This window comes from Trematosphaeria pertusa (assembly GCF_010094035.1).
Source record: "Trematosphaeria pertusa strain CBS 122368 unplaced genomic scaffold BU26scaffold_2, whole genome shotgun sequence".
NCBI lineage: Eukaryota > Fungi > Ascomycota > Dothideomycetes > Pleosporales > Trematosphaeriaceae > Trematosphaeria > Trematosphaeria pertusa.
Genome location: NW_022987213.1, coordinates 979,471 through 1,003,597, shown reverse-complemented (window position 1 = coordinate 1,003,597; position 24,127 = coordinate 979,471). Strand labels below are relative to the sequence as shown.

Genomic DNA, 24,127 nt, shown 5'->3' with positions numbered 1-24,127 from the left:
TATTCCGCGTTCACGTGAGCTCCGTGTTCGCTATATATGTCGATCATACCACATCTGCTCGACTAGTTCACCCGGTTTCGCCATGGCTCGCGCATCGCTGTAGCATCCAGCTGATGTCTTGCGCGAGAGCCTCAAGATCGCCGGTCATGCTATTGGAGCAGATGGCGCTGTCGTTCCCTGAAAAGCGGTGGGAGGTTTTTCGTGGTCTTGTGCGACAGTTCTCTCTCTGTGCGTGTAAGGATCGCCACCACCCGCCTCGGAAGATACGGATCTAGAATATGGCTGGGATACGCAGGGAGTATATAAAGGAAAGCTCTGATGCGCTGTTGAGATCACCCGGCGACAGCTTACCCGATTGAACAATCCCGTCAAAAACACCACCGAACTACTCGTTCTACTTCCAACACCACATCCCCACAAAATGCTCCTCTTCCTCACCCTCCTCCTCTTCCCCCTCCTCACCCTCTCCCACCCGCCCACCAAACGCCCTGGCCACGGCCACCGCCCGCCCTACCATCCCCCGCACCACCCAAACATGTGCAACTACAACGCCCCCGGCAGCCGCTACTTCTACCTGTCCGACGTAACCTACGAGTCGCACATTGTGTACTCGACGCCCGCGCACCTGGCCGTCTCGTACGCCAACCTCGACTTCAATCTAACCAACAACGCCGCTTACGACGCGTCGTGCACGGGGAGCTCGAGCGGCGGGCCCAGCCCGGTTTACTTTACGTGGCCGCAGCTGCAGAGCTGCGAGGAGGCGGACGGCGCGTCGGGGAATGCGACGTGGATTTATATAGGGTATGAGAAGAATCTGCAGGTTAATGAGACATGGACTTGTGGAGGGTAAGTCAGTCTTTTATGGTGTGGTGCTAGAGTAAGAAGGGACGGATGCTAACGCGGGATTTTGTAGACACCAGTACTTGGGCTACGGCAATGTGACGCTTAATCTCGAGTGCGAGACTGAGAGCTGGAATAATCCGAATTGGACGATGGGGGAGCTGTATCATACTGAGGATGTGACGTGCAAGCCGATTAGTCTGCCGCTGATTCCGACGGTTGTGAGGACGGATTGAGGGAAAGAGAGAGATAGGAAGAGATCAAGTGACATTTGGCGTGGAGCGGGCTTGTTTTGCTGGAATGGAAATGGGGGCGTAATGTGATGATGGTACACATGAGCGACGACTTATGATCTTTGTAGTATATTATAACATGTATTTGTTTTGAATTGGGGGCTGTGAGCTATGCGATGGGGCTATTGCGTGGAATAGGACAGCCATTGGTGTGCTTCTGCTCATTTTGAGAGTAAGAGACTGAAAGCTCGGTGCTGCAAAGGTCGACGGGAGATACATATATTGATAGACTTCTTACCAGTGCTTGATCTACCTCTACTGCTGCAAATACTCTCTGTGTAGTCTTCCCTTTCTCCTAGTCTACAAACAGGCTACGCATTTTCCTTCCTGGCAATCTCTGGCTTATCAACACCATCATCCCCATTCTCCCCACTCTCGGCGATCTCCGCCATGGCCTCACGGGCAATTCTCTCCTTCTCCTCCTCGCTCATACCATACCATCGGCTCGCGATATGTTCGTCACCGAACAGTGCGCCGATCTCTTCGAGTGTTCTGCCCTTTGTTTCCGGGAACCTATTGGTCACTATCAGCCAATCATTCTCTCATAGACAAGCGGAGGCGGACACTTACAGGAAGTAGATGAGAACGATGTAGACGATGGAAGGGCATATGAGGACAAGGTAAAACTTCCAACCTATCTCCGCGAGTGCTACTGGAGCTGCGACGAGGGTGATCTCGCTGGCGAGGTAGAAGGCTGAGAGACCCAAAGCGACGCCTTGAGGACGCAGATGGTTTGGGAAGATTTCTGCGATATAGACGTATCTGATTTTATCAGCCCATAATCACCATACACTGGAAGGAGTAAGCACTTACTGCGTTGCGTCAATAAAAAAGCACCACCAAAAGATGTAAAAGAAAACGAAGAACACTGCTGCCCTCAACCCCGCCACGTTCGAGGTGTTCAGAAACTCGGCCGTGAGCGCACAGAGGAAGATAACGCACGCCGTGCATCCAGTGGAGCCGATGAGCATGAATGTGCGTCGTCCGAAGCGATCGATGAAGAATGCGGTCCAGACATTGCCCACAATCGTGAAGCTGGTCCAGCACGCATTCAGCAGCAACGGTACGAAGCCGGATAATCCAAGCGATGCGTATATGAGTACTCCATAATTGGTCATGATAAAGATACCGAGAAATTGATCGCCCCACATGAGCAGGCAGCCGACGAGAGCCCTTCTTCGATTCGCTGTCGTCCGGAACAGTTCGAAAGAACGGACCTCGAGGTTCCGGTCGAGTTCATATTGCTTCTCGATGAGAAAGAATTCCTCGCGGGCTCGGATATGATGCGGATCCTTAGGCGTGGCGTGTAACTTCTTGACAACCTCGAGGGCTTCCTCGCGGCGTCCCTGCTGTAGCAGCCAGCGAGGAGAGAACGGGATGAATCTCCATCCTGCCAGCACCGTGAGCGGGAACGCGCACTGAAATGCCAGCGGGAACCTCCACGCAAATTCCGCATAAGGCGAGTCGGCTGGAAGGAAGAAGCATGCGAATCCCAGCCACCCGGCCAGCGTGTACCCCAGCGCATACGCAATCCCCGTAACGCACACCATCGCGCCTCTAGTCTCAGGTGTCGAAACTTCAGCTTGGTACATCGGGACTGCACAAGCCAGCATGCCCGCACCCCATCCTGCAATGAAGCGCCCAACGAGGAACATTGCCATGTCGACTGCACCGGAGCAAAGTGCGCCACCGAGGATGAGGATGCAGCAGCCGACCATCATACTGTATTTGCGGGAGAAGCGCTCGCAGGTCCAGGCGTTGAAGATGCAGCCGACGATTGCGCCGGCGCTGTTGACGCCGTTGAGGGCGCCGATCATGTTGGTTGTGTGGCCATATCCTAGATTTTCCTATATTAGCATCACGAGTGCTGGGGACTATCAAAGCGAGGGAGTGATACCCGGCTCGCCTTGATGCGCAAGGTTGAAGTAAGTGTAGAAATTCGGCTGCCCGACCGTCGAGCCGATAATCGCTAATCCATAGGCTGTGGAAATGGTCCCCAGGCCGACGAAGACGACGACCCAGAGATTGTACGAATTGACGACGAGATGATTGAACATCCTGACGGAGAAGTATCATGCAGGACAGGAAATGAGACCTGATAAAGAAGGGCGGGCAAGGAAAGACACAGCTTATAGAGTGCCCAAGCCGCGATCAAGCCGAGCTCATCATCCCATCGTAGCGGTTGAGGGGTACGCCAAATAGCTACCTCGAATACGCTGATTCGAACCGGAGAAATGGCCGCAGATCAGCAAATGCCCTTCCATGCTTACGAATGTGGATCCGCATCATGGGGCCGTATTGGCTGTGTGGAGCAATCTGGGGTAATCTCTTGTCGAAACAGTCGACTCGAGCGGATGCAGAGCCGTTCAGGATCGACGCTGACGGAAAATCTCCGCTGTCGAACCTCAGTATCGGATAAGGGACATATCGAACCGCTTATAAGCTCGTGTGCAAAGTAGCTCTCATGTTTCAAAAGGATTGAAGATATTTCTGGGCTGAAGAACTCCGAATGCTAAGGTTGTGGTTGAGGGTTAGGCGTCTCGAAGGAGCGAGAGCAGTGACGTCATCCTAAGTGGATTCCATGCGAGCCGATGTTCGACGGCATCAACGTCCAAACACTCCCAGGATTGCTTCTCGTCCATTTCGGTATATAAAATCTCGTGTCCTACTCTTACTTCAGCATATCCATATCTCATACGTTATTTCCACAAGTCACCAAATGCCTCTCATGTTCATCTCTCGTCCACTCGATCTCCCTTCCCACGAGCCCCCTCCCCGTAATCATCGTCGCATTGACCGGGCTCTTCGGAATAATCTCTTCGCCTCTCGTCGCCAGTATGCTCAAAACATGAGCAGCAGCCTAACGCCCGCATTAGCACCTGAACTCTCAGGCCTCAACGACTCTTGGATTCAACTCACCTTCGCATTAATGGTCAGGGTCGTCGGATTGGGATTGTCAATCGTGTCGCACGCTTGATGGTAACACGCGTCTTGCTCGACCCCTGTGCCAGTGTGCAGGCCTCCAATGGGTTTGCCGATGTTGAAGAATGATTGATAATCCGATCCGCCAGTAAACCTAGCGGCGGTGACGTTGATTCCTTTCTTCGTCATATCCTCGACGAAAATCCTCTCGATGACTTCAGATCCAGCAGGGCCCTTAAGCCCATGCGTACTTCCATCTCCATCGAACACGCCGAAGTAACCACGGCTCACCATATCGAAGTTCAGATAAGCCAGGATGTTGTTTGCCGACGAAGCGTTCAGATTCTGCGTGTAGTACTTCGAGCCTAGGAGTCCGTTCTCCTCAGCGCCCCACCACGCAAAGCGCACTTTATTCTTGACGCGGAATTTCTCGAGCGCGGTTTTGATTTCCATGATCAGGCTTGATCCGCTCCCGTCGTCGTTGATACCCGGGCCGGCTACCACGCTGTCGAGGTGAGCGCCTAGCATGATGACGTTCGATGGATCGCCGTCTTTGGTTTCGCTGAAGATGTTCTGGGTGATCTTGGTCTCGATTGACTGCGTCTGTTGGAAGTAGGCAGTGATTTGTTCGCCGGCTTGCATGCGCGCTACGAGAGCTTCGCCGTCCACTTTGTTGATATAGCCTCCCGGGACGTATTCCTCTGGGTTTGGATTTGAAAGCGTGCCACCAGTAACGGGAGTCTCGACATCGCTGTAGATAATCACAGCGATGGCACCGGCTGCCGCTGCAGGCTTCAAGCGGCCAGCTAGTGTTGTTCCGTCTGGGCAGGATCCTCGCTGGACAAGCACAATCTTCCCCTCCACATCTAGATCATTGTACGACTCGTTCGTGCAGCCTTCCGGCCCGGTCGCGCCTTGTACAAGCGTCGCCGTGATACCCTCTTTGCTAGTAGACGGTGAATATGATAAGCCAATCACATGGTACGACTGGTTGTCCACACTGAAGGTTATTGAGTCGACGTGGTTGAATAATGCAGGGAAGTCCTGCACCCAGGTATTGAAATTGGTGGAGTTCTTCGTCCGAGAGAGGATATATTCGACTGATGCTGCGTAGCCGGGGAATCCAAAGGCGCGATTGCCTCCGTTCGCTTTGGCTATTGAGTCTAGCTTTATGAGGTTGCCCATCAAACTGTTGGGCAATATTAGTTGTAAGAAATAGAGGTAAATTGGGAGCTCACCCTTCAGTCGTGACGAGATCCTGCAAGGGCCCCGAGCTAACCAGAGGACGCAAGTAGTCGTCATATGTCGTACGTGGAAACACCGCCGCGAGCGATTGCGCAGCGGCCGCCAGGATCAAACCCCTCTGGAGCCTCATTTTTCAAGAATAATCCAAGCCTCAATTGCACTTCGAATCGAGCAGCCAGAAGTCCCTCCAAGATCGGCACACCGGGGGCTCGGCCGTTTTATAGCTCTCCAGCATCGCATATTAAAATTGATTGTACGCATCATCCCCGCCATTGCTTTGCCGTCCTTATCGCACCGAGGACTCTGGACCGTCATACGAAGACTGGAGAAGTAGGTCCAAGAGCTTGCCAAGGGCGGAACCAAATTGCATGCTTGACACCTTCCGGATAAAGTCAGCGCACGTGATGAGCGGGGTCTTGGCCAAAAGTCTCTTTAAAAGTGACTGTAGCAGCTGCTGATTGAAGAAAAGAGTTGCTAGAGCGGGTCCTGACGTTGGATGCGGGCGGAGACGTCGAGTGTGGGTGGAGAAGATGGGATGTCCACCTCGGGACGACGATGGGGCGCATATTAGGTGAATTGAAAGACCGATTGTAGCCGGCCATGATTTGATGAGAATGAAACAGAGGAGGAAAGCCGGAAGGAGACGGAGTGCTATGTTGCCAAAGACAAAGTTGAAGAGGACTACGATAGGTAACTGCGTTAGCGCGATGCCGGGAGCTCCCGTTTGCTTTTCGCATAGGTAGGCCGGTATAGCTTGGAATATGATGATTTTACTCTCGCTCTCTGTACTCTGTAAAATGTAACGGCTTTCGTGGTTCGAAATTCTCCATAGCTCGAGGTCAAGCGCCATACGCAACCTTTGACAATATGAGCGCACCCGCGAAAGCGGTCATTGATGGACCAGGAGAACATGTGGTACCTACTAAGATATTCGTTTTCTATGCCATTGATTCAATCCATAGAGTTTCCGAAAGCGGCACGTGGGAAGGTTGCTACTCGTTCAACATCTTCGTGTGTTGGATCGTAGTTCCTGAGAGCTGGATACCTTATCCGTACCCAAGTATCAGTCGAGGACATCGTTGTCTCCATCCACAATTGCACTCTTATCGAATCACTCAGCTTGGTGACTGGTCGCCTCTCGCTGCTTCCTGTCAATACTCATTTGTTGCTAGTTTGGATTTTGAAATACGTACCGCGGTGATCGTATTGATGCCGTAAATGCCGCGCCGTTCCAACGACGGGATATGGTAGTAATCACGGACAAAGGAATTCGGCCAGTCAGTTACCTTAAAGGCATCCATACCACGGAATCCATAGGTCCTTATGACTATGCAATCGCTCTTCGGAAGCGTGGAGTATGCATCCCGGAACTCGATGGCCGAAGCACCATACCCAGGCAGAAATCTGAGTTAGAAACTTTGAAGCCATAGTAGGTGCTCAAGCTCCGTTTGGACGCGATACATCGTCTTTCATGACTGTAGATGCTGATCGCTATGGTATTTCACCAACGAGGTAGTGACACAGATATAGAGCCTTTGTGGGACGTGAGCGCAGAGGATCCCGAGCCGAAGGAACTCTCTTTTGAGAGGATGACTAAAGCCGGACCCACAAATTAAGCTTATAAGCCGGCTGCAGTAGTGCCCATCTGGCCCCGCTATTTAAGCTCATAAGCCGGCCGCAGTAGCGTCCATTTGGGCCCGCGATTTTCCCTACGCGGCCGCACCTCTCTCGAAATCGAGATTCGGGTAGCAACTCGTTCACACAACCAGGAAAGCCGATGCATCCAGCTGATTCGCGTCTGCCGCCGTCGCGGTACCCTATGTATCGGTACCTGACCTGCATATGATGCACTTCTTTATGAAAAGCACTCAAACTGCATTCAAGTTGAACAAAAGGACCTCAATACGCCAAGTTTCGAGACTGCATCATGGCCATAAACGTACCACACAAGATGGATAATCTCGCACCCGCTTTTCGCCCGTTTCCAAGATCTTGAACCCCCACATGGAGGCGTTGGTGCCACGCACTAGTTTCGCGTTGAGTCCCAGTACCGGCAGTCTACTCTCCTTCTGCTCAGCCTTCACCAGGACCGAGGCTGCTCATTCAAGGCTCGAATGTGGAACCGGGCTTTCAGTTCCTCCGTTCCTACAGGGAAGATCGCCTGGCCAAAGTGGGAACCTTCGTCATCTGTCCGTTGATCTGCATCGGTCCGTTGCCAGAGCCATGTTTTCATTCCCCGCGTACGTCTCCCATTTCGCAGAGGAATATGTTCAGTGAACCGAGAGCGCAAACGCCCAAGAGCGTGAAAAGTAACGGTGAGGACCAGCATCGGTGTCTTGTCAAGTCACCCGCGTTTTGTTTATATGTAGCCGGCTGGGGAGGCAGTTGACTCACGCCACACATGCCGGATCACCGCAGACTATTGGCCCTTCTTTCGTCCCTACCATATATGGTGTTGATAATGGACCCTTTCCAAGGGATCTCGCAAGGGACGGAGATGAGTCGTGCACGAATGTGGCCAATTCGGCGTCGGAAACTTTCCCAAACTAGCAAAGCCCTTGATGTCACCATGAAGTCCTTGGATGCCCGATGCTGGAGCAAGGGACGCGCAATCACTCATTTCGCAGGGAGGCTGTGTACATCGTCATCAAGTGACTTTGTGATTTTATATATAACCATCGTGAGATGTATCATGGTTGACTATCGGACAGAATCATTACAACTTCTCACATCGATCTTTACAACTAACCATGGCACTCAACGCAACAATGCGAGCCGCAGCCTTAGTCGGCGCTTACAACATCTCCATCATCGACATGCCGATACCCGTACTTCAGAATTCAACAGATGCCATCGTTCGCATCACTGCGTCAGCAATTTGCGGCTCCGATCTGCACTTCTACCATCAGGGAATGGGCTCTCCGGAACAGCCAATGCCCATTGGCCACGAGGCTATTGGTTACATCGACTCGGTCGGCGACGCTGTCCAAACTCTCCAAGTCGGCGACTACGTTGTTATCCCAGACAACGTAGATGATGGCCACTTCACCTTCGGCCCTGAGCTACCCATCTCATTTGGCAGCGGTCAGCTTGGCGGTTGTCAAGGTACGTCTGAATATTGCGCTTGACAAATTTTTTTTGTGTAGAACGCAGACTAAGGCAAATGTCACAGCTGAATACGTCCGAGTCCCATTTGCAGACGACAGTCTGATTCCTGTTCCGGTCAATGCAAGTACAAATGCGACAACCGCCATGGACTATCTTTTCGTGTCTGACATCTTCGCAACTGGATGGACGGTCCTCGACTTTGCCGGGTTTCAACCGGGCGATACCGTAGCGGTCTTTGGCGCTGGTCCCGTTGGGCTTCTGGCTGCTTATTCCGCTATGCTCCGTGGCGCTTCGAAAGTATACTCTGTCGATCACGTCCAAGCTCGCCTTGATGTTGCTGAGTCAATCGGAGCCATCCCAATCAATTTCAACCAATCCGACCCTGTGGAGCAGATTATGGCTCTCGAACCAAACGGAGTTACTCGAAGCGTGGACTGCGTAGGGTACGAAGCTGTGAATGCGCAGGGCGAGGTCGAGCTGGGCATCGTTTTGCGCAACATGATGAACGTAACCAGCGACTATGGAGGAATTGGTGTTGTTGGAGTCTACCTTGGACAGGAAACAATGACAATGTCGATGACGCAATTCTGGAGCAAGGCGTTGACAATGGGCAGCGGGATTGTTCTGCCATTACAGCATGCCACTGAGCTGGTTCAGCTGATCGCTAGCGGCAGAGCTTCTCCGAGTTTCATTGTCAGCTCAACAATTGGTATTGAAGAGGTCCCAGAGTATTATCGCCGCTTCGATCAACATCTGGAGACGAAAGTCGTTATTCAATTTCCTTAGGGATGCTATAGATAGATAGGCTTCCTCGGCTCATCTCCTCAACTCAATCACCAGACGAATAGACACTTTTTGTACGATACTTGTTGCGCACTGCGCTCTGCGCTCTGCACTCTGCACCGACTTGATACTGCCAGGGAACAGCTCTCATCGATGGAGCTTGATCGATAACGACATGAAACGACGCTCACCAGTGCAGAAGAATCGAGTCGACGGTGATACTGAATCCGACATCGAAGGATAGATGACTTAGGAGTAAATCAGCCATTGAACTGCTCACGACATATCGAAGACCAACCGCTTCTCTCCCCTCTTCTCACGCCAGTAATTAGTAGAAACAAGGAGCTCTCGACACTCTCGGACGACCCAACCCCACTTGCGTAGAAATGGAACAGTTGCCTCCCAAGCCCGAGGATCGTAAGGAAGTGGAAAGGGTAGAACTAGGATGGGGGTTCCGACCATGTCATAACGGCCTCTTGTTGTATGTCCACTCACAGTCGAACGAACTCTGGGCGCTCTCAACGCCCTTGTCGACATCCGCCTGCACCGCCTCAGCATCAGCAAGAAGGTTAGCGAGCTCTTTGTGGGTGATAGAGATGCCATAGGTGTTCAGGTCTGGACGATTAGCGGTAAAGAAGTCAGATAGTAGGAGATGGAGGGTTGCGTCAGGCGTGAGTACTCCGTCTTTGTCGTGGAAGCGGGCTTCGACTCTAGTAAGTGACGCTGTACCCGCTGTACCCGCTGTGCCCCACTCTCTTGTAAGTCGAAAGATAGAAAACCAGGCTTGACGCTGAGGCAGGGTGTTGTCCTTGCGTTCGCTTGGGCTCCGGTACTCAATATTAACACCGAAGAACGTCCTGATGCGGCCGCGCGACAGGAAGACGTATTGTTCGGCGATGGCGGGGAACTCTTCACCATCCTGGCTTACACCAATCTCAGCGACGAGAGCCGGTGGGTATGTGGGCGACCGAAAAGAGAGATCAGGGTTCCGCGAGCAGACTGGGCCGAGCGCGAGCTGCGGGCTACCTGCAGATGCTATAGAGGCAATAGCGTTCGCTACGTCGGCGGGTGTGTGGTCGCGGAGAGCAGCGAGCTTCGCAAGAATCAGCGCCCGCAAGCCCTCAACATATGTCTCGTGTAGTGGGCCAGCCATCTGGAGGGTCAGGCGCTCTTTCTCCGGTTCGTACGTGTAGTGAAGTTTGTCTCTTGCCCACAGGCCCAGCTGTCCGCTGGATATAGCATTGCGGACCTCCACCCACTGGGTTGGAGGCACACAAAACTGCAGGTTGCCTTCCGCAGACTTGTCTGTCAAAGCTGACTCCCCCTTGCAAAGCCCACGAACGCAGTTGAGTATCGCGAGCGACTCCTTGTCAAGGACAGCCCCCGATGGTACCTTGTCTGGGTTCGGCGGCGTCGAGGGAGGCGTTGTTGGGCTGGGGCGATCTGCAGCTGACATCGAGGGCTCAAGGGAGGTGCGGGTTGTTGATGGCATCGCATCGTGGATTGCGATGGGGTGCAGGTGGTGATGGAGAGGATGAAGAGCGAAGAGCGAAGAGCTCGAGGCGGCTGCCTGGGCTTGGCACAAGGTGACTCATCTTTAGCACCCCGTCTAATATGAGGTGAACCCTCGAGCGAAATTGCAAAAGCTGCGACCATTCTTTCTTTCCCGCTCCTACTAGTTGGACGCCATGGCTGTCTCTCAGGACTAAGATCTGAAAATCGTTTTTGAAGCAATGACACACACCAGGCCTCGTGGGTTCTACCCTCGTCCAGACGCGTTCCAGAAACATGGCTATTGTCCGTAAATTCAAAGCCGTTTACGGATATAACATGCGGAGATACGGTTCTCACTTCGCGCAAGAGACGGCCCGCTTAACGCATTACTAGGGTGTCAGCAGGTTGCATACAAGAGCCGGGAACTAGCCCTATTCATACGTTTCTTTAATATACACTACCCGGGGAAGCTAGTAGCCCGTTCCTGAAAACAGCGCCACCAACTCCTGACATATCCTGGCACTTTGGATTCCACGAATTAATGGCGAGAAGGACGAGGCGAAGGCAAGCTGCCCAGGTTTTTGGGGCGTGAAAACGGGCATCACTCTCAGGGACGACAGGGCTCCTAGGATTGTCGATGCTCTCCGCAGAGGAAACTTCAGAAAACGCGTTATCATGGCGGCTAAGCCTATCCTCACAGGCCTGTATTGGGTCTATCTCCACCGAGCGCAATCTATTCGGACGGAAAGAACCTGGGGTTTATATGACAGGTGCGCAATTCCAAGGAACTACGACACGCGGCTAATTCTTGCGTGTAGGATGGGAAATTGGCAAAGGCTTTTGGGTATATCCAACGCACTCTTGGAGTGCAAAGGCCCGAAGTTTCTGGAGATATATCTAAGCCCAGTGGACTTTTCATGTCTTACTGCTCAATGAGACTTCTTCGCTACTTCTTGAAAGGATTGCAAAGTCAGTCATACATCGCCTCCAAAATGAACCGCTTCGGTTTTGTTTGCTTGCTCTTATGGCTTTTCAAGGTCACGAAGGGTAAGTATACGTCACTACATCCAAGGTCATACGCTTCATATTGACGAGAACACAGCACAAGACACGGGCCCAAGCAACTATTGCGACAGCCTTGGAATCTGTTACTCCTCGTTCACGAACTCTCAAGACATCACATATGGAATTGCAATTCCTGAGCTCGACAGCGCACCATTCGATACCATACTCCAAATCGTGGCTCCAGCCCAGAACCAGTGGGCGGCAATGGCTTGGGGAGGTCAAATGACGTATAATCCTCTTACGGTCGCTTGGCCCAACGGAGATTCAGTGGTTGTCTCTTCACGCATGGCAACGTAGGTCACCTTCAGTCCGTCTTGGTTCCTGCAGGTCTCCATATTGACTGACTACTGCAGTGGTCTCAACCTTCCTCAGCCATACGCTGGCGCTGAATATACGTATCTGAGAGGCACTGGCGTCAATGATACACATTGGACTCTCACGGTTCGCTGCCGCGGTTGCAGCTCTTGGGTCTACGGCGATACCAGGACCTCGCTCGACCCTCTGAATAGTACGCAATTCGCTTGGGCGCAGTCTGAGACTCCGGTGTTGGACCCCGCGTCTAATGCATCGGCATTCCAGGCCCATGACAATTTTGGTCACTGGTCACACGACCTAAATGCAGCTCGAAGCAATCAGTTTGACGCATGGGTATCTGACAACATCCTCCCAACATCCACGCCGAGTTCGACTCCCCTACCCACAAGCGCCCCAACACAATCAATAACGACATCGACTGTCTCAACGACGACAAGTGCGACCGGAGGAAACAGCACAAGCCTCCCGACCGCCTGCCCGGGTGTGTCAGAGCCAGCGACTCCCTTCAGGATAGCTGAGGGATGGCGAGCCACGAAGGTTGCTGGAGATTTGACCGCGGCTCGAGGCATCGTTTTGGATTCCCAAGGACGCCTCCTCATTGTTGAGAACGGCAGAGGCATCAGTCAGCACACTCTCAGTACCGACGGCTGCGTAGAATCCAGCAGATTGCTGATTCCGCAAACTGACCTGAACCACGGAATCTACTTGAGTCCGGACAGCTTCACACTCTATGCAAGCTCCATGACGACGGCATGGAGCTGGGAATACGATCCCGCTAGTGGAAATGTCTCGGACACACGCAGCGTCCTCGTAACGGGCATGTATCCAGGTGGACACGTAACAAGGACTCTAATCGTGCCTCCACATCGTCCGGACCTTCTCCTCGTCTCGCACGGATCGAATGGGAACCTAGACTATGGCGCTTTGGACCCCGCTATTGCCAGGGCCGTCGTTAAAGCGTTTGACTTGACTACTGTTCCAGAGGGAGGGTACAGCTATTCTTCCGACGGATATCTTGCTGGGTACGGACTTCGGAATGAAGTAGCCCTCACTTTCGACGGAAATAATATGTGAGTAGCCTCGAACTATGCTCGACCTGTCATGGCTTATTCTAATCTGTTTCTCTTGCACAGGCTCTGGGGTGTCGAAAACGGCGCCGACTCATTGACCCGCACAATCAACGCTACAAGCACCGATATCCACATTGACAACCCCGCGGACGAACTAAACTACCTTGGCGACGTTACGCAGCCAAACAACGACTGGTACGGGTATCCTACATGCCACACAGTCTGGTCACCGGATGTCATTACGGACAGAAGCTTCGCCGTTGGCGACCAATTTGTGTTAGCACCGAACGCCACCTTTGACGACGAAACATGCGTTGAGCGCTCGGTTCCACCACACCTAAGCTTCCAGGCTCATTCAGCGCCACTTGACGCCAAGTTCGACTCTGATTATAGCAATTTGTATATCACGCTTCACGGATCCTGGAACCGGCAGCCAGCAACTGGGTATAGACTTGTGATTGTTCCATACAGGCAGAGAGAAAGTGATGGTGGGTATGAACCAGTTGCAGCGGCTAATAGTAGCGAAGGATACCAGGATATCTTCTGGCATGATGATGTTACTCAGTGCTCTGCGGTGCGGTGCGCAAGGCCTGTAGGGTTAGTGTTTGTGGGTGATAGATTGTATATGACGAGTGATGCGGCTATGGAAGGGGAACTCTTTTTGTTGGAGAGATTGTAATATGATTGGGATGTAGTAGAGGAATACTGATCCAAACTCGCCGAAGATTGACGCCGAAGTGCTCACTTGAAAATGCCCACGTGATGACCCGAAATCCCCGATGCCTACCAATGCCGGGGCTCTCATAATCACGAGATGGCGAAGCGAGGGAAATCTGCCGACATAAAGAAAGTGGAGATATTGGCGCACGGGAGATAGAACAACACAAAGACGATCGTCGGTAAGAATATTGCAGCAGTGATGGGTCTTATACTAAACCTTTTGTCCCTTCGCCTGCCGAAGCCCCCAGCCCCCTGTGCCCTACAACCTATCGAGGTCCTCCCTTCTTCCGCCGCACGGATTTGGATGCTAATCTGTAGTTGTGCTTCATAATTTCCTTGTTGATATCGCTCATCAACTGAGCTCTGGCTTCTTCTTCGGTCATTCCAAGCTCATCGCGAAGCTCACTGAGGATACGCTCGTTTATCTGCACGCGTCTGAACAGATCAGTACTGGAGTAACAGACTTTGATTAAGACATAGTATGGTTGGTGGCTATTCACTCCTCGAACTCCCGAGTCGCCTCCGCTGCTGCTCTTGCGTCTGAGGTCTCCGATTCTTGGGTCCCTGGTTGATCGCTGGACGATGTTGGTCGTTCGATGGCAGGCGAAGCGACGATGCCGGCTGGCGGAATAAACGCTTCCCCTTCTTCGGTATCGAGTTGCATGAGGAATGTCTCCCATATCTCGATGAGCTGGACAATGTCAGGAGGTCTGATCGCTTCACCCTGTACGGGATTACTTACCTCCTTCTGTGCCTCCACGGCGCTCTCCAGAAACGTCTCTACCCCTGATTTGAAATCTTCAACCTTTTCCCTCTCAAACCGTTCCAGCTCACCCCTCATTAACCGACCCATGTCTTCAAACAATAGTCTTGCTTGATGCACCCTACGTTCGGCATCGGCAACATCCGCGCTGAGTTGATTGAGGCGATCCTGCTGTGACCGGCCCTGCCTAAGGAGCTTGTCCTGGGTTGCCTTGCGCTTTTGAAGTTCAGACTCGGCGGCATGCCATGAATGATAGGCCTTCTGTCGCTGCTGGAATGCGGTTTTCACTGATCCAATAAGACGGATGTACTCGTCGATGACAATACCTAGGGTTAGCACATCCTGCTGCGCTTGGCGCTCGTAAAGTTCCCTTATTCGGATTTGGATATCAGATAAGCTGTCGAGCGGACCGGAGAGAGACGGGGATAGTTCAACGATCGAAAGTGCATGTAGCGAAGCAGAAAAGTCGCCGCACGCTTCCGCAAGGCCCTTGCGCTGAGCTACGACAGTGTCGGTGGCTTTAAGCAGGCCCTTAAGTTGGTTTTCGAGCGCGTCAAGGTAGATCTTTCGGTCATGGAACCACTGCTAAGGTTAGAATCATGAAGCGCCCGGCTGAAGCAGGAACTCACATCGTCGTGCTCAACGAACTTTCCACTACTTCCAGAGAGCATGGAACCGAACATACCCTTGCTCTCACCCAGGCCGGGATCTTTCCGCTCCTTATTCTTGATGTCGACATTGAAGGCTTCACTCTCAAGGAACAGCTTCAGGTCGCTGTCATGCTGCAAGACCGAATGCGCAGCAATCTTGTTTAGCATTCGCTCTAGGGCGGACCGCCTCGACTCGATGAAGTCTGCATCGAAACGACCCACGGCTTGCTTCTCGGGTGGCGGGGGTATGATTATTCCGGGATTATTGTTGTGCATCTGGGTGTACAGCCAGAGGAAATCACGGTAGCGGCGGGAGACAGTAAACTCGGGGTTGCGGTAGCCTTTCGATGTGGTCTGCGGGGACGAGCGGTTAGCAGCAATTCCCGCCACAATCCATACGATATAGGAAACGCACCTTTGTCATGACCGAGTACTCCGTATGTGAGCTCGTCATGTCTCCGACCTTGTGCGGATCTCCGACATAGATGGTGAAGGTGGGCTTTGCCGCCCGCTCCACGCTCACGCTCGGTTGCGTCTGTCGCTGAGGCGCGGCAGCGCTCGGTGGCTGCACTGGAGGGGGCACTCTGGGACCTCGCGTCACGGGCTTGCCGTCGTCGTCATCGTCCAGGTTCACCGAATCCATCATGCCCGGAAGCGACGACGTGGATGTTCCAGGCGTGGGGCGAGGACTGCGTTCGCGGGCGAGCTCTTTCTGCGGCGGCGCCGGAGGTGCCTCTGGGCCTGAGGGCGGCGTAGGGGCTCCTAGAGGTCCTAAGGGATCATCTACGGCTTCAAGTTTCGTCGCCTGCGCGCCATATTGTCTTCTACGAGGTCCTCGACCTGCTGGGGAGCGCGGCGCGGCGGAGACGTTCGGGACGGTGCTAGCAGATGCTTTAGGGGGAGATAGCGATTCTGGATTTAGTCAGAATGGCGATGCAGATATGCAGAATGCAGCTGTACCGGACTCGAGGCTCTCCTCTTGAGCTATCTTGGGAACCGTGTGCGAGGGGCTGGATCGCGAGGGCACATCTACCGTCGGTCAATTTCATGGAGTCGCGAATGGTATCTGGAATGCTTACCTCCCCACGGCGAGCTTCCTTCGTCGCCAAGATCCATTGCGCTGTGTGGTGGAGAAGCTGCGTGAGCTGGTTGTGGTGTTCTAAAGTTGCGTCCGACAGCAACGCCTTCCGCACCCCGGTCTTGGCGTTCGCTTCGCGACTCCTCGGCGTCATCCCACTTCCTCCGTCTTGATGATTGCCTATGCTCAGAATGCCGACGTCAAATGACAAAACCTAGAATGCCTTGCAACAGCACCTAGGCACGACCCATCTCACGTCCTCGCCACCCTCATCAGGCGGACGCCGCTCCCTTCAAACTGTGCCACGGATCCCAACGCCACAAACAATCATGACACCTTTCTTTCCTGTTCATCTCCCGTTCTTACAGACAATGGGAGCATCCTCAAAGTTCGCCGCAGTCGTTTCAAATCCGAGGACGATTCCTCAAACATCCCCTCCTCTCCTCGCCCGTCTCTTATCCCCGTTCCCAGAACTTTACCAATGTCCACTTTTTATGCCATGGTCCATTTTCTCTCTTCCCTCTTGGCCCTTAAACCATACTCGCCGGACTTCCCATGCGTGGTTGACCTAATAGTTAAATGGTAAATCTTTCCGAAGTTTAACATCACGTCCAAGTCATTCCTCTGGAAGAGGGTGTCATATTCATTTCTCTGCGTTTAGTCTTACTAATGGTCTTCCGGCTACTTCCTCAATCTGGCAATGCGCATACCTCCCCCCTCTTCATGCTTGTACGGCGAAGCCATAATCCTTCCGGTGGGATGCTTCCTGGAGACAATGCCCGCCACAGCTGCACCAGTACGGGAAGGCCACCTGGAGTCTGAGGAAGCTTATTTCGGAGTCTGAACAATGGATTCGCCTGCATATGTTGTATTGGTCATTGCCCTTCGCGCCCAGTACATAAAAGGTCTTCAGGGCCAGCGTTACCCAGCTAAGCAAGCGCCCTCTGTTTCCCATCTCAGCTGTGTCCAGGCACAGCTCTCTTCTCAATCCGTTCTAGAAAGTCGATCACTTTCACGATGGCAATGACTCCTCTGCTTACGGCCCTCGCTTTTTTCCTCGCCGGTGCCCACGGCTCGCCCTGGCCCTCAGGTGCCCCGTCGCCCACAGGAGTCATGTCACCCCCCACGCAAGCGACACACTTGCCTTCTACTAGCTACCGCACCATGATTGATATGTGCGGGGCTTTCAAAAGCGCCGGCATGCAGATTAGCTGCGCTTCGACTGCGACCGCCACGGCAACAACGTATACTCCCCCCACCTGGCATGAGTCAGTACCACTACCTAGCTCAAGCTCGGGATTGATAGCTCGCCGTGTCAAACCGCGCAATGGGACCCCGATTATGTCTACACCCCCGCATCCCTTCTCGTACCACGGACCGGCTCCGACTGGCACGTATACTCGCCCTAGCTGGCATGTGCCAGTACCATTACCTAGCTCAAGCTCGGGATTGATGGCTCGCCGTGTCAAGCCACGCGATGGAACCCCTACTTCGTCCATAGTCCCACAACCCTTCTCGTACGACGGGCCGGCTCCGACCGGCGGCCCTGGGCACCATATTTGTGATCAGATTCGGCCGGCCTGTTTGGATGAGCAGGGTAATCCGAAGGATTTCGAGTAAGTACCGATAGCCGCAAAGTGTCACGGATTTGAACTAATTTCTCTGTAGGATATTTCCTTGCTACTTGGTTGCAGCTATGAGCGAGCCCACCAGCACCTACAGCTGGCCTTCCCTGAGTGGGGTTCATTATGCCGAGGCCACCTACACCTAGGCCGCTCACAGAGTTTTCAGCCCTAAGAGCTCAGCAGGAAGGAGTTGGGAATCAGTACGATTCGAGCCATCGTAGCCATCGTAGCTCGAGCGGGTCTTTGCTGCTGTGGGGTCTGTCGTGCCACCTAGAATGCAGGTATGGCGGACAAGACTATGTTACGTTTCATAGCTTAATCATGGCGTTAGCCTTTCTTACCCTAATTCTATCATGTTCTACCGGGTATTCTGTATTCCTCTTATCGTCCCATCATGTGCATTGTGGCGCTTTATCATCGAACAGCCACCTGTTCCCTTTTGCTCATAAACTACTCTTCCCCACAGCCGCCTTCCCATGCTCACACAAATAACACACCTTCCCATCCTCCGTCCTTATCTCCCCCCTCGTCATCCCCAGCCTCTTTCCCAAATGCACAACCTGGCTCTCTACCCACACCTTCTGGCCCTCCATCGCCGGCCTCAAATACGTGCAGTTCAGCGTCCGACTCACATGCCCCGTATCCCAGAATCCAGCCTTTGAACACGCGGTTATGGCGGTCGACGTACATATATCAAATATGAGTGCCACTGCGCCCCCATGCAGGCTGCCGGACATGTTGCAGAGCTCCCGCGGGATGGTGAGGCTGAAGACTGTTTGGGAGTTGTGCGGGTTCGAGGGCGTGGGGTCGAATATTGCGGATTCGAGGGTCATGATTTTGGGCAGGAGCGAATCGTGGCCCTGTGTTTGGACTATCAGTACAATGTGCAGTAATGAGCGGGTTGAATGGGTAGAGGACGGAGAGTCTTACGCCGTAGCCTTCCATGCCGGCGACTTCGAACCATTTCTGTACTTTCTCGTAGGGTGTCAATTCCTTATCTCCTGCTTCTTCGTGGAACTTGCGGGCGCGGGAGCCCATTTTGGGTGTGGGCTTCAACGAACAGAGGCCGGGTGAGTCGCTGAGGAAGGATGTAGTAGAGGATTGGTGTAGAGCAGCGCTATCGTATCATCTTGAGAAAGAAAAGATAATCACTAGTCCCACAATGAAGACGTAGCTTCATGTCGACCTTGCGAGCAACAGCCAGACGTTCCGACGCTGACGTCTCTGAACCTCGGCTCATCTCACCGCGCCATCCCTGCAGTGATCTCAAATTAACGCTAAACCCCTTCCAACTCAACTCCAAAAGTTTCTCGACATCGACCAGAACCCCATCCCATCCCCCATCGATACCAGGCGCGCCAATATCGCAGCCATGGACACTCATCTGCTACTGCGACAACTCCTCCGCGCACCCTCCACCTACCGCACAATCCTCACGCCCACCATGGCGCGCCCTCAAACCCGGACGTTCGCGCTCCTCTCCCCCCAGCTCTCGCTCGCGCATCCGCGTCACCTTTCCTTGCCCCGGATAATCCAGCCCAGTTTCTGGACCTCCATGATCCCGCGCCCCCTCAAAGAGCGGCCCTCGAAACCGAAGAAAACGCGCGAAATAAACCCTGCGACGCCGTACATCGTCCTAGGCCTGCTCGTCGGCAGCCAAGCGATCCAGATACTGTGGCTAAAGCAGGAAAGAGGGCGGGAGATGAGACGAGCGGAGGCGAAGATAGGCGTGTTGAGGGAGGTGGTGGAGAGGGTGCAGAGGGGCGAGGATGTGGATGTTGAGAGGGTGCTGAGAACTGGGGATCAGGAGGGGGAGGGGGAGTGGGCGGATGGTGAGTAGAAAGTTCGATGTCGTGGGGAGCAGGTTGCTAATTGGGTACAGTGCTTAAGGAGATTGAGGAGGAGGAATTGCTGTTTCAGGGTAAGAAAGTTAGAAAGGCGTTGAAGCAGCAGGCTGCTGCTGCTGCTGCTGCGAAGGAGGAAGGGAAGATGCAGAAGGAGCCAGAGAATGAAGTGGAGAGTAAGGAGGTGCAGGAGGGTAAGGTAAAGGTTGAGACTGTTAATGGGGCGAGGTTTTATTGAAGTGGGAGACAATACATTTTCGGAGCGGCTGTACTATATACCAACATACCCATCGAAAGCATCATACGCAACTTCCCGAATATTCCGCCTTCGAAAGCTTTCCGCACACCGTCTGCGACCCCCTCTGAATGTTTTCCGATCCTCGCAGCGATCCAAGCTTCGAAGCGCTACGATTCGCATGATCTGACCACCTAGACTAGACGGGGTTCACGAGACAGACGAGCGGCGGTCACGATTGAGAAGTGGGTTGGAAACCCCAAGCAAGGTCGGTATTTAGAAGGTCCTGCTGTCTTGGACGTTTACAAAGTGGTCATTTGGATATCAGACAAAAGAATGGGAGCTGTAACTAGGCGCTCTTCGATTATAGAGAGAAACTGACGACTGGTACGCCTTCCCGATATCAAGTGTGCTTCGACAGCCTAAGGTGTAGCGTCCCGCATATCACTCTTAAACCTCTCGATAGCCCGCTGCTTCGTCTCCTTCCAATCAACATGCAGTTTCGGATACCCGAGCTTCTCGAACTCTTCTTTGCTCAGCCGGGCGTACAGCGCGAAGACAGCTTTTCCTTCTACTTCTTTGAGCTCCGGGACCCCTATTTCTAGTCAACTACATGTGCATAAAGAGTGTAGAAAGGACTTACACTTCCGGATATACTCCCCATCCGGATCATTCTTCTCGGCTTGCGAGACGGGATTGAACACCGTGTAGCTGGGCTTCCAGCCTTGCGTGTTGTTCGAGAGATCCCAATCAATCAGCGTCTCGGCGAAATACCGTTCTCCTCTCCGATAGTCGATAAGCATGTTGCAGTACAGGTACGAAGAAACGTTCCTTAATCGCATTTTCTTTGCGTCAACTTCAACATGAGCCGCAACCTCCGCCTCCGCTCACTCGCTCCTCACCTATCTCGTCTCTCACACACACGGTTCCTCCCTCTGCACAACTGTAGCTTACGCAAAATCACGGCTTGCAATACTCTGGTGCTTCGGGTATTCTGCGCAGACTAGACTTAGACGCCACTCTAAAGGTATATTCTTCACCCTTTTAGTTATTATAGCCAACGTGGAGTAGATGTGTGAGGACTGCGTTGCTCGATTCTGCTGCGCACCAACCCACGAAGAGCGCGGCGAAGACCCTCTCCGATTCAAACATCACGTACAATGTCCAGCAGTAGTTGCCGTCAGAGGCGCTACTTGCCCTGCGCCGAGAGACCGTGTGCATATTCTCCAGGAGGATGATGATAGTATTGATTGCGCAGAATGCCGGGGAGAGACCCCCCAGAGACTGTGCGTTACTGCCCACCCTAGATACCATTGGATCGGCCTCTTAGAACAGGTAACTAGTTACTCCCGTACGACCAACAGCCGCCGTTAGACCCCGGTCTTCATGCACAAGTCAAACCGGATCGCTGCCTCGAGATGGGTTCCCCCCAATTAGTTATAGCGTAGAGTTGGATGTACTAACCCCGGGCAATCTGCATGCAGCTGCATATTTTTAGAAGTTATGTTTGAGTCATCTGTCCATCTGCATCCTCAAGCTAGTTGCCTAGCAATCTTAAGATAAGAACGCAGCAATTCCTTGAAAAGCGAACCTCGAGAGGGAAAGCAATCAGCCCATTTCTTCGCTTCGCGATCACTGCCTCGACACCGTTCCCATCTTCCAGAAAGGCCACCGAGGTTTGTCGATCATCATTTTCCACTCCACTACGGCTAATAGGGTACGTCAGATGTGTGACTGGTGGTATGAACGTATCAAACCAGAAGCTTGCAAAGCCCATTCCACCCCACACAACCGAAAAGAAGCAATGGAAATATTGCTCAAAGTCTCCACAATATGGCACTAGCTGCGGCACCGAAAAGGAATTGACATCCAGCCATCTCACCATTACGGAGAAAGGAGCGGAATGCCCTCAATGTAAGGGTTGAGACCAAAGACCGTTCGGGTAGGTTACACAGAATTACCTTGTCGTTGTCCTCTAATAATGACTATTCTAAGTGCTTCCTCGTCCCTCTGCTACACGATAGCTCTTTGGTTACTTAACCGTATTCATATTATTTTGGGCCTCAGAGTTTCCTAGGCGAGCAATGTTAGATAGCTTAGCTGAATAAGAAAGGGAAGACGAACCTATCTCACTTTGAATGCTTTGTGCTACCTCTTCTGCAGAGTTGAACTGACCCTTCCAGCATTTGGAAATAATATCTCCAAGCTTGATCTCAGAGACGTCTGGATAAATGCCCTCTTGGAGCCAGAGTTGGACCATCCAACCCTCGACATGATCATCTGCAACGCCTGGATAGTTACGCTCTCGAATCCAATTGACCATCCAGTCTTGAAGTTCGTAATGTGGCCTTTTGGAAGTGATGATCTCATAAATTGTCGACCCCAGAGCATGTAGCTCAGACCGCATAGTTCCGTTCCAGTTTTCTTCAAGAACTGGATGCTTGAAACCTTCTTCCGCCTTGACTCTGGGAGGGTTTCCATCAAGGCCAGATCCAGCAAAATCGCACAGCAAAACCGTCCTTGATGAATCCAGGAGAATATTTCGGCCGCCTATATCACCGTGCCTGATACCATGATCGTGAATGTACTGAACAGCTTTTGCGATATCTCGGCACCATTTGATACGCTCATCTACTGTTGCGGTACCGCCGTCGAGAAAGTACTGGCGAATGGTGCCATGCTCGGCGCGTTTGAGAACAATATGCTTAGCGCATACTGAGACTGGACCAGTTTCGGCGATTCGGAGACAAGGTACAATGTTGGGATGGCTTCCTAGGCGTTTGTAGATACGTTTCTCGATTTCAATGTCCTCTATCGAACTCGGATCTGTTGTTGGAAGTTTCATAACTTCTGTCGTATTCTCTGGCCAGTAAAAAATATGGCCTGATCCGCCCCAAGCCAAAAGCTCGGTGCCTCGTGGATTGAGAGCCCATGTAACAACGATCTCTTGGCCGTTCTCGTCCTTCTCAATGCGCATTGTATTTGAGTAGTCTGGGTTAAGAGCAAAAGGCGTTATGCGAATATGTAGAGACGGTGTTGATTATGAAAAGGGCTCCGCTTGCCCTGGAATGTAGTTAGGAATGTAGTACAACCTGACTGAATTGTTCGGAATAGCTGCGACGCGTTGGACGGTGCTGGTGAGGCGGTTTGGCATGGGTGAGACGGGTCAGATGGTGACGATAAAGTGATTCGGTGTGTATACGTGTTCGATGACAGCGGCGAGATAGGTCAGCTTGATGGAGGCGACGCAACTCGATAAAGGCTCAGCTTTGCTTCTGCTTCTATCCGGCGGAGGAGCTCCTCTATCCTCCTAGACGGCCAGGGCGGGGCGGTTCGGCACGGGTGGGACGCGTTGAACGGTGATGGCGAGGCGGTCCGGTGTATATACGTGTTCGATAGCGGTAGAGAGGTTAGTTAGCTTAATATAGGTAATACAAATATTTATAGGTTGTTGTCGACGAGGCATTTCTGTTAGCCCGCGATGTCAAGTGGGGAGGCTTATCTTTATGGACATGGCTCGTGCGTGTAGTAATCTCTCGGAAATACCGGATATTACTTAGTTACGTAATAAGAAAAATTCTGCTATAACGTACTTTACAAGCAAGCTAGTTACACAAGCAAGCTAGTTACTTTTACTAAGTCTCTACTAAAAAGTTACTATCTTAGTTAGATTACTCTAACTCTAAGCTACTTAAGATAAATCTAGATAAGCTATCTAACTTATCTATATTATCTTTAACTATCTAGTACGTTTACGTATTATACTCTAGCTTACTATAGCGTCTATAGTATTACTAAGCTAGCTAGCTATTATATACTACTATCTCTTTATACTACTTCTTACTCTTATTCTAATCTATAGTCTTTCTTTAAGTAACTAGCTATAAGCTAGCTTTAATTATAAAAGTATTCTTTTTCTAAATCTACTTTCTTTTATATAAATTATACTTCTTTTTCTATACGTTAGCTACTTAAAGCTAGGTAACTTTAGACTCTATAAGTACTAGCTAATACGCTATTAGCTTATTATCTTTTTTAAGCTAATTAAGTAACTTAATAATATAAGTTAGTAATAAA

At 52.1% G+C, this 24,127-nt stretch overlaps 12 protein-coding genes across 12 annotated transcripts; 5 read left to right on the top strand and 7 right to left on the bottom strand.

The window, feature by feature from the left end:
• Positions 1-78: 78 nt before the first annotated feature.
• On the top strand, positions 79-1,374 carry BU26DRAFT_600071 (uncharacterized protein). Its single transcript, XM_033835147.1, has 2 exons — positions 79-846; positions 914-1,374. The coding sequence occupies exons 1-2, from the start codon at positions 422-424 to the stop codon at positions 1,074-1,076; spliced, it is 588 nt and encodes a 195-aa protein (XP_033689343.1). The 5' UTR covers positions 79-421; the 3' UTR covers positions 1,077-1,374.
• Positions 1,375-1,385: 11 nt separating this feature from the next.
• BU26DRAFT_447080 (MFS transporter) lies at positions 1,386-3,640 on the bottom strand. The gene is made up of 4 exons (XM_033824646.1): positions 3,031-3,640; positions 1,947-2,970; positions 1,704-1,895; positions 1,386-1,646 (listed from the first exon to the last, which is right to left on the bottom strand). Exons 1-4 carry the CDS (start codon positions 3,188-3,190, stop codon positions 1,445-1,447), a joined length of 1,578 nt encoding a protein of 525 aa, XP_033689342.1. The 5' UTR covers positions 3,191-3,640; the 3' UTR covers positions 1,386-1,444.
• A 152-nt stretch (positions 3,641-3,792) lies between these two features.
• BU26DRAFT_447079 (aminopeptidase-like protein Y) lies at positions 3,793-5,430 on the bottom strand (the record flags this gene model as incomplete). The annotated part of the gene is made up of 3 exons (XM_033824645.1): positions 3,793-3,993; positions 4,053-5,244; positions 5,294-5,430. 3 exons carry the CDS (start codon positions 5,428-5,430, stop codon positions 3,826-3,828), a joined length of 1,497 nt encoding a protein of 498 aa, XP_033689341.1. The 3' UTR covers positions 3,793-3,825.
• Positions 5,431-8,038: 2,608 nt separating this feature from the next.
• On the top strand, positions 8,039-9,424 carry BU26DRAFT_582818 (alcohol dehydrogenase). The gene is made up of 2 exons (XM_033834544.1): positions 8,039-8,405; positions 8,473-9,424. Exons 1-2 carry the CDS (start codon positions 8,051-8,053, stop codon positions 9,192-9,194), a joined length of 1,077 nt encoding a protein of 358 aa, XP_033689340.1. The 5' UTR covers positions 8,039-8,050; the 3' UTR covers positions 9,195-9,424.
• On the bottom strand, positions 9,287-10,020 carry BU26DRAFT_136694 (uncharacterized protein). Its single transcript, XM_033819758.1, has 2 exons — positions 9,490-10,020; positions 9,287-9,439 (listed from the first exon to the last, which is right to left on the bottom strand). Exons 1-2 carry the CDS (start codon positions 9,792-9,794, stop codon positions 9,379-9,381), a joined length of 366 nt encoding a protein of 121 aa, XP_033689339.1. The 5' UTR covers positions 9,795-10,020; the 3' UTR covers positions 9,287-9,378.
• A 1,486-nt stretch (positions 10,021-11,506) lies between these two features.
• On the top strand, positions 11,507-13,968 carry BU26DRAFT_136657 (iron reductase domain protein). Its single transcript, XM_033819757.1, has 4 exons — positions 11,507-11,732; positions 11,788-12,043; positions 12,104-13,135; positions 13,199-13,968. The coding sequence occupies exons 1-4, from the start codon at positions 11,603-11,605 to the stop codon at positions 13,812-13,814; spliced, it is 2,034 nt and encodes a 677-aa protein (XP_033689338.1). The 5' UTR covers positions 11,507-11,602; the 3' UTR covers positions 13,815-13,968.
• A 383-nt stretch (positions 13,969-14,351) lies between these two features.
• Positions 14,352-16,384, bottom strand: BU26DRAFT_527492 (vacuolar protein sorting-associated protein-like protein vps5; the record flags this gene model as incomplete). Its single annotated transcript, XM_033830781.1, has 6 exons — positions 14,352-14,546; positions 14,598-15,200; positions 15,248-15,622; positions 15,684-16,180; positions 16,229-16,297; positions 16,348-16,384. The coding sequence occupies 6 exons, from the start codon at positions 16,382-16,384 to the stop codon at positions 14,352-14,354; spliced, it is 1,776 nt and encodes a 591-aa protein (XP_033689337.1).
• Positions 16,385-17,141: 757 nt separating this feature from the next.
• Positions 17,142-18,380, top strand: BU26DRAFT_136639 (uncharacterized protein). The gene is made up of 2 exons (XM_033819756.1): positions 17,142-17,962; positions 18,015-18,380. The coding sequence occupies exons 1-2, from the start codon at positions 17,364-17,366 to the stop codon at positions 18,115-18,117; spliced, it is 702 nt and encodes a 233-aa protein (XP_033689336.1). The 5' UTR covers positions 17,142-17,363; the 3' UTR covers positions 18,118-18,380.
• On the bottom strand, positions 18,190-19,169 carry BU26DRAFT_514265 (Thioesterase/thiol ester dehydrase-isomerase). Its single transcript, XM_033827794.1, has 2 exons — positions 18,902-19,169; positions 18,190-18,831 (listed from the first exon to the last, which is right to left on the bottom strand). Exons 1-2 carry the CDS (start codon positions 19,007-19,009, stop codon positions 18,415-18,417), a joined length of 525 nt encoding a protein of 174 aa, XP_033689335.1. The 5' UTR covers positions 19,010-19,169; the 3' UTR covers positions 18,190-18,414.
• Positions 19,170-19,288: 119 nt separating this feature from the next.
• Positions 19,289-20,384, top strand: BU26DRAFT_447070 (uncharacterized protein). The gene is made up of 2 exons (XM_033824644.1): positions 19,289-19,803; positions 19,854-20,384. Exons 1-2 carry the CDS (start codon positions 19,344-19,346, stop codon positions 20,051-20,053), a joined length of 660 nt encoding a protein of 219 aa, XP_033689334.1. The 5' UTR covers positions 19,289-19,343; the 3' UTR covers positions 20,054-20,384.
• Positions 20,385-20,499: 115 nt separating this feature from the next.
• BU26DRAFT_407736 (Cryptochrome/photolyase FAD-binding domain-containing protein) lies at positions 20,500-20,877 on the bottom strand (the record flags this gene model as incomplete). The annotated part of the gene is made up of 2 exons (XM_033822885.1): positions 20,500-20,645; positions 20,694-20,877. Coding segments are annotated over 2 exons (330 nt in total), but the record flags the coding sequence as incomplete, so codon positions are not given.
• A 1,151-nt stretch (positions 20,878-22,028) lies between these two features.
• Positions 22,029-23,193, bottom strand: BU26DRAFT_136617 (kinase-like protein). Its single transcript, XM_033819755.1, has 2 exons — positions 22,175-23,193; positions 22,029-22,123 (listed from the first exon to the last, which is right to left on the bottom strand). Exons 1-2 carry the CDS (start codon positions 23,025-23,027, stop codon positions 22,083-22,085), a joined length of 894 nt encoding a protein of 297 aa, XP_033689332.1. The 5' UTR covers positions 23,028-23,193; the 3' UTR covers positions 22,029-22,082.
• Between the last annotated feature and the right edge of the window lie 934 nt (positions 23,194-24,127).

Bases quoted from the DNA above. Each gene is read 5' to 3' on its own strand.
- BU26DRAFT_514265 (XM_033827794.1), bottom strand. From the start codon at position 19,009: ATGGGCTCCCGCGCCCGCAAGTTCCACGAAGAAGCAGGAGATAAGGAA. The intron at 18,832-18,901 runs GTAAGACTCTCC...GTCCAAACACAG, and splicing joins CCGGCATGGAAGGCTACGGC to GGCCACGATTCGCTCCTGCC.
- BU26DRAFT_582818 (XM_033834544.1), top strand. From the start codon at position 8,051: ATGGCACTCAACGCAACAATGCGAGCCGCAGCCTTAGTCGGCGCTTAC. The intron at 8,406-8,472 runs GTACGTCTGAAT...CAAATGTCACAG, and splicing joins TCAGCTTGGCGGTTGTCAAG to CTGAATACGTCCGAGTCCCA.
- BU26DRAFT_136657 (XM_033819757.1), top strand. From the start codon at position 11,603: ATGTCTTACTGCTCAATGAGACTTCTTCGCTACTTCTTGAAAGGATTG. The intron at 12,044-12,103 runs GTAGGTCACCTT...TGACTACTGCAG, and splicing joins GTCTCTTCACGCATGGCAAC to TGGTCTCAACCTTCCTCAGC. The intron at 13,136-13,198 runs GTGAGTAGCCTC...TCTCTTGCACAG, and splicing joins ACTTTCGACGGAAATAATAT to GCTCTGGGGTGTCGAAAACG.
- BU26DRAFT_447080 (XM_033824646.1), bottom strand. From the start codon at position 3,190: ATGTTCAATCATCTCGTCGTCAATTCGTACAATCTCTGGGTCGTCGTC. The intron at 2,971-3,030 runs GTATCACTCCCT...AGGAAAATCTAG, and splicing joins TGCGCATCAAGGCGAGCCGG to GATATGGCCACACAACCAAC. The intron at 1,896-1,946 runs GTAAGTGCTTAC...TGATAAAATCAG, and splicing joins TTTTTTATTGACGCAACGCA to ATACGTCTATATCGCAGAAA.
- BU26DRAFT_136639 (XM_033819756.1), top strand. From the start codon at position 17,364: ATGGCAATGACTCCTCTGCTTACGGCCCTCGCTTTTTTCCTCGCCGGT. The intron at 17,963-18,014 runs GTAAGTACCGAT...ATTTCTCTGTAG, and splicing joins GGTAATCCGAAGGATTTCGA to GATATTTCCTTGCTACTTGG.
- BU26DRAFT_136694 (XM_033819758.1), bottom strand. From the start codon at position 9,794: ATGGCATCTCTATCACCCACAAAGAGCTCGCTAACCTTCTTGCTGATG. The intron at 9,440-9,489 runs GTTGGTCTTCGA...TTTACTCCTAAG, and splicing joins GAGAAGAGGGGAGAGAAGCG to TCATCTATCCTTCGATGTCG.
- BU26DRAFT_600071 (XM_033835147.1), top strand. From the start codon at position 422: ATGCTCCTCTTCCTCACCCTCCTCCTCTTCCCCCTCCTCACCCTCTCC. The intron at 847-913 runs GTAAGTCAGTCT...GGGATTTTGTAG, and splicing joins GAGACATGGACTTGTGGAGG to ACACCAGTACTTGGGCTACG.
- BU26DRAFT_136617 (XM_033819755.1), bottom strand. From the start codon at position 23,027: ATGCGCATTGAGAAGGACGAGAACGGCCAAGAGATCGTTGTTACATGG. The intron at 22,124-22,174 runs GTTCGTCTTCCC...TTGCTCGCCTAG, and splicing joins AAGCATTCAAAGTGAGATAG to GAAACTCTGAGGCCCAAAAT.
- BU26DRAFT_447070 (XM_033824644.1), top strand. From the start codon at position 19,344: ATGGACACTCATCTGCTACTGCGACAACTCCTCCGCGCACCCTCCACC. The intron at 19,804-19,853 runs GTGAGTAGAAAG...AATTGGGTACAG, and splicing joins GGAGGGGGAGTGGGCGGATG to TGCTTAAGGAGATTGAGGAG.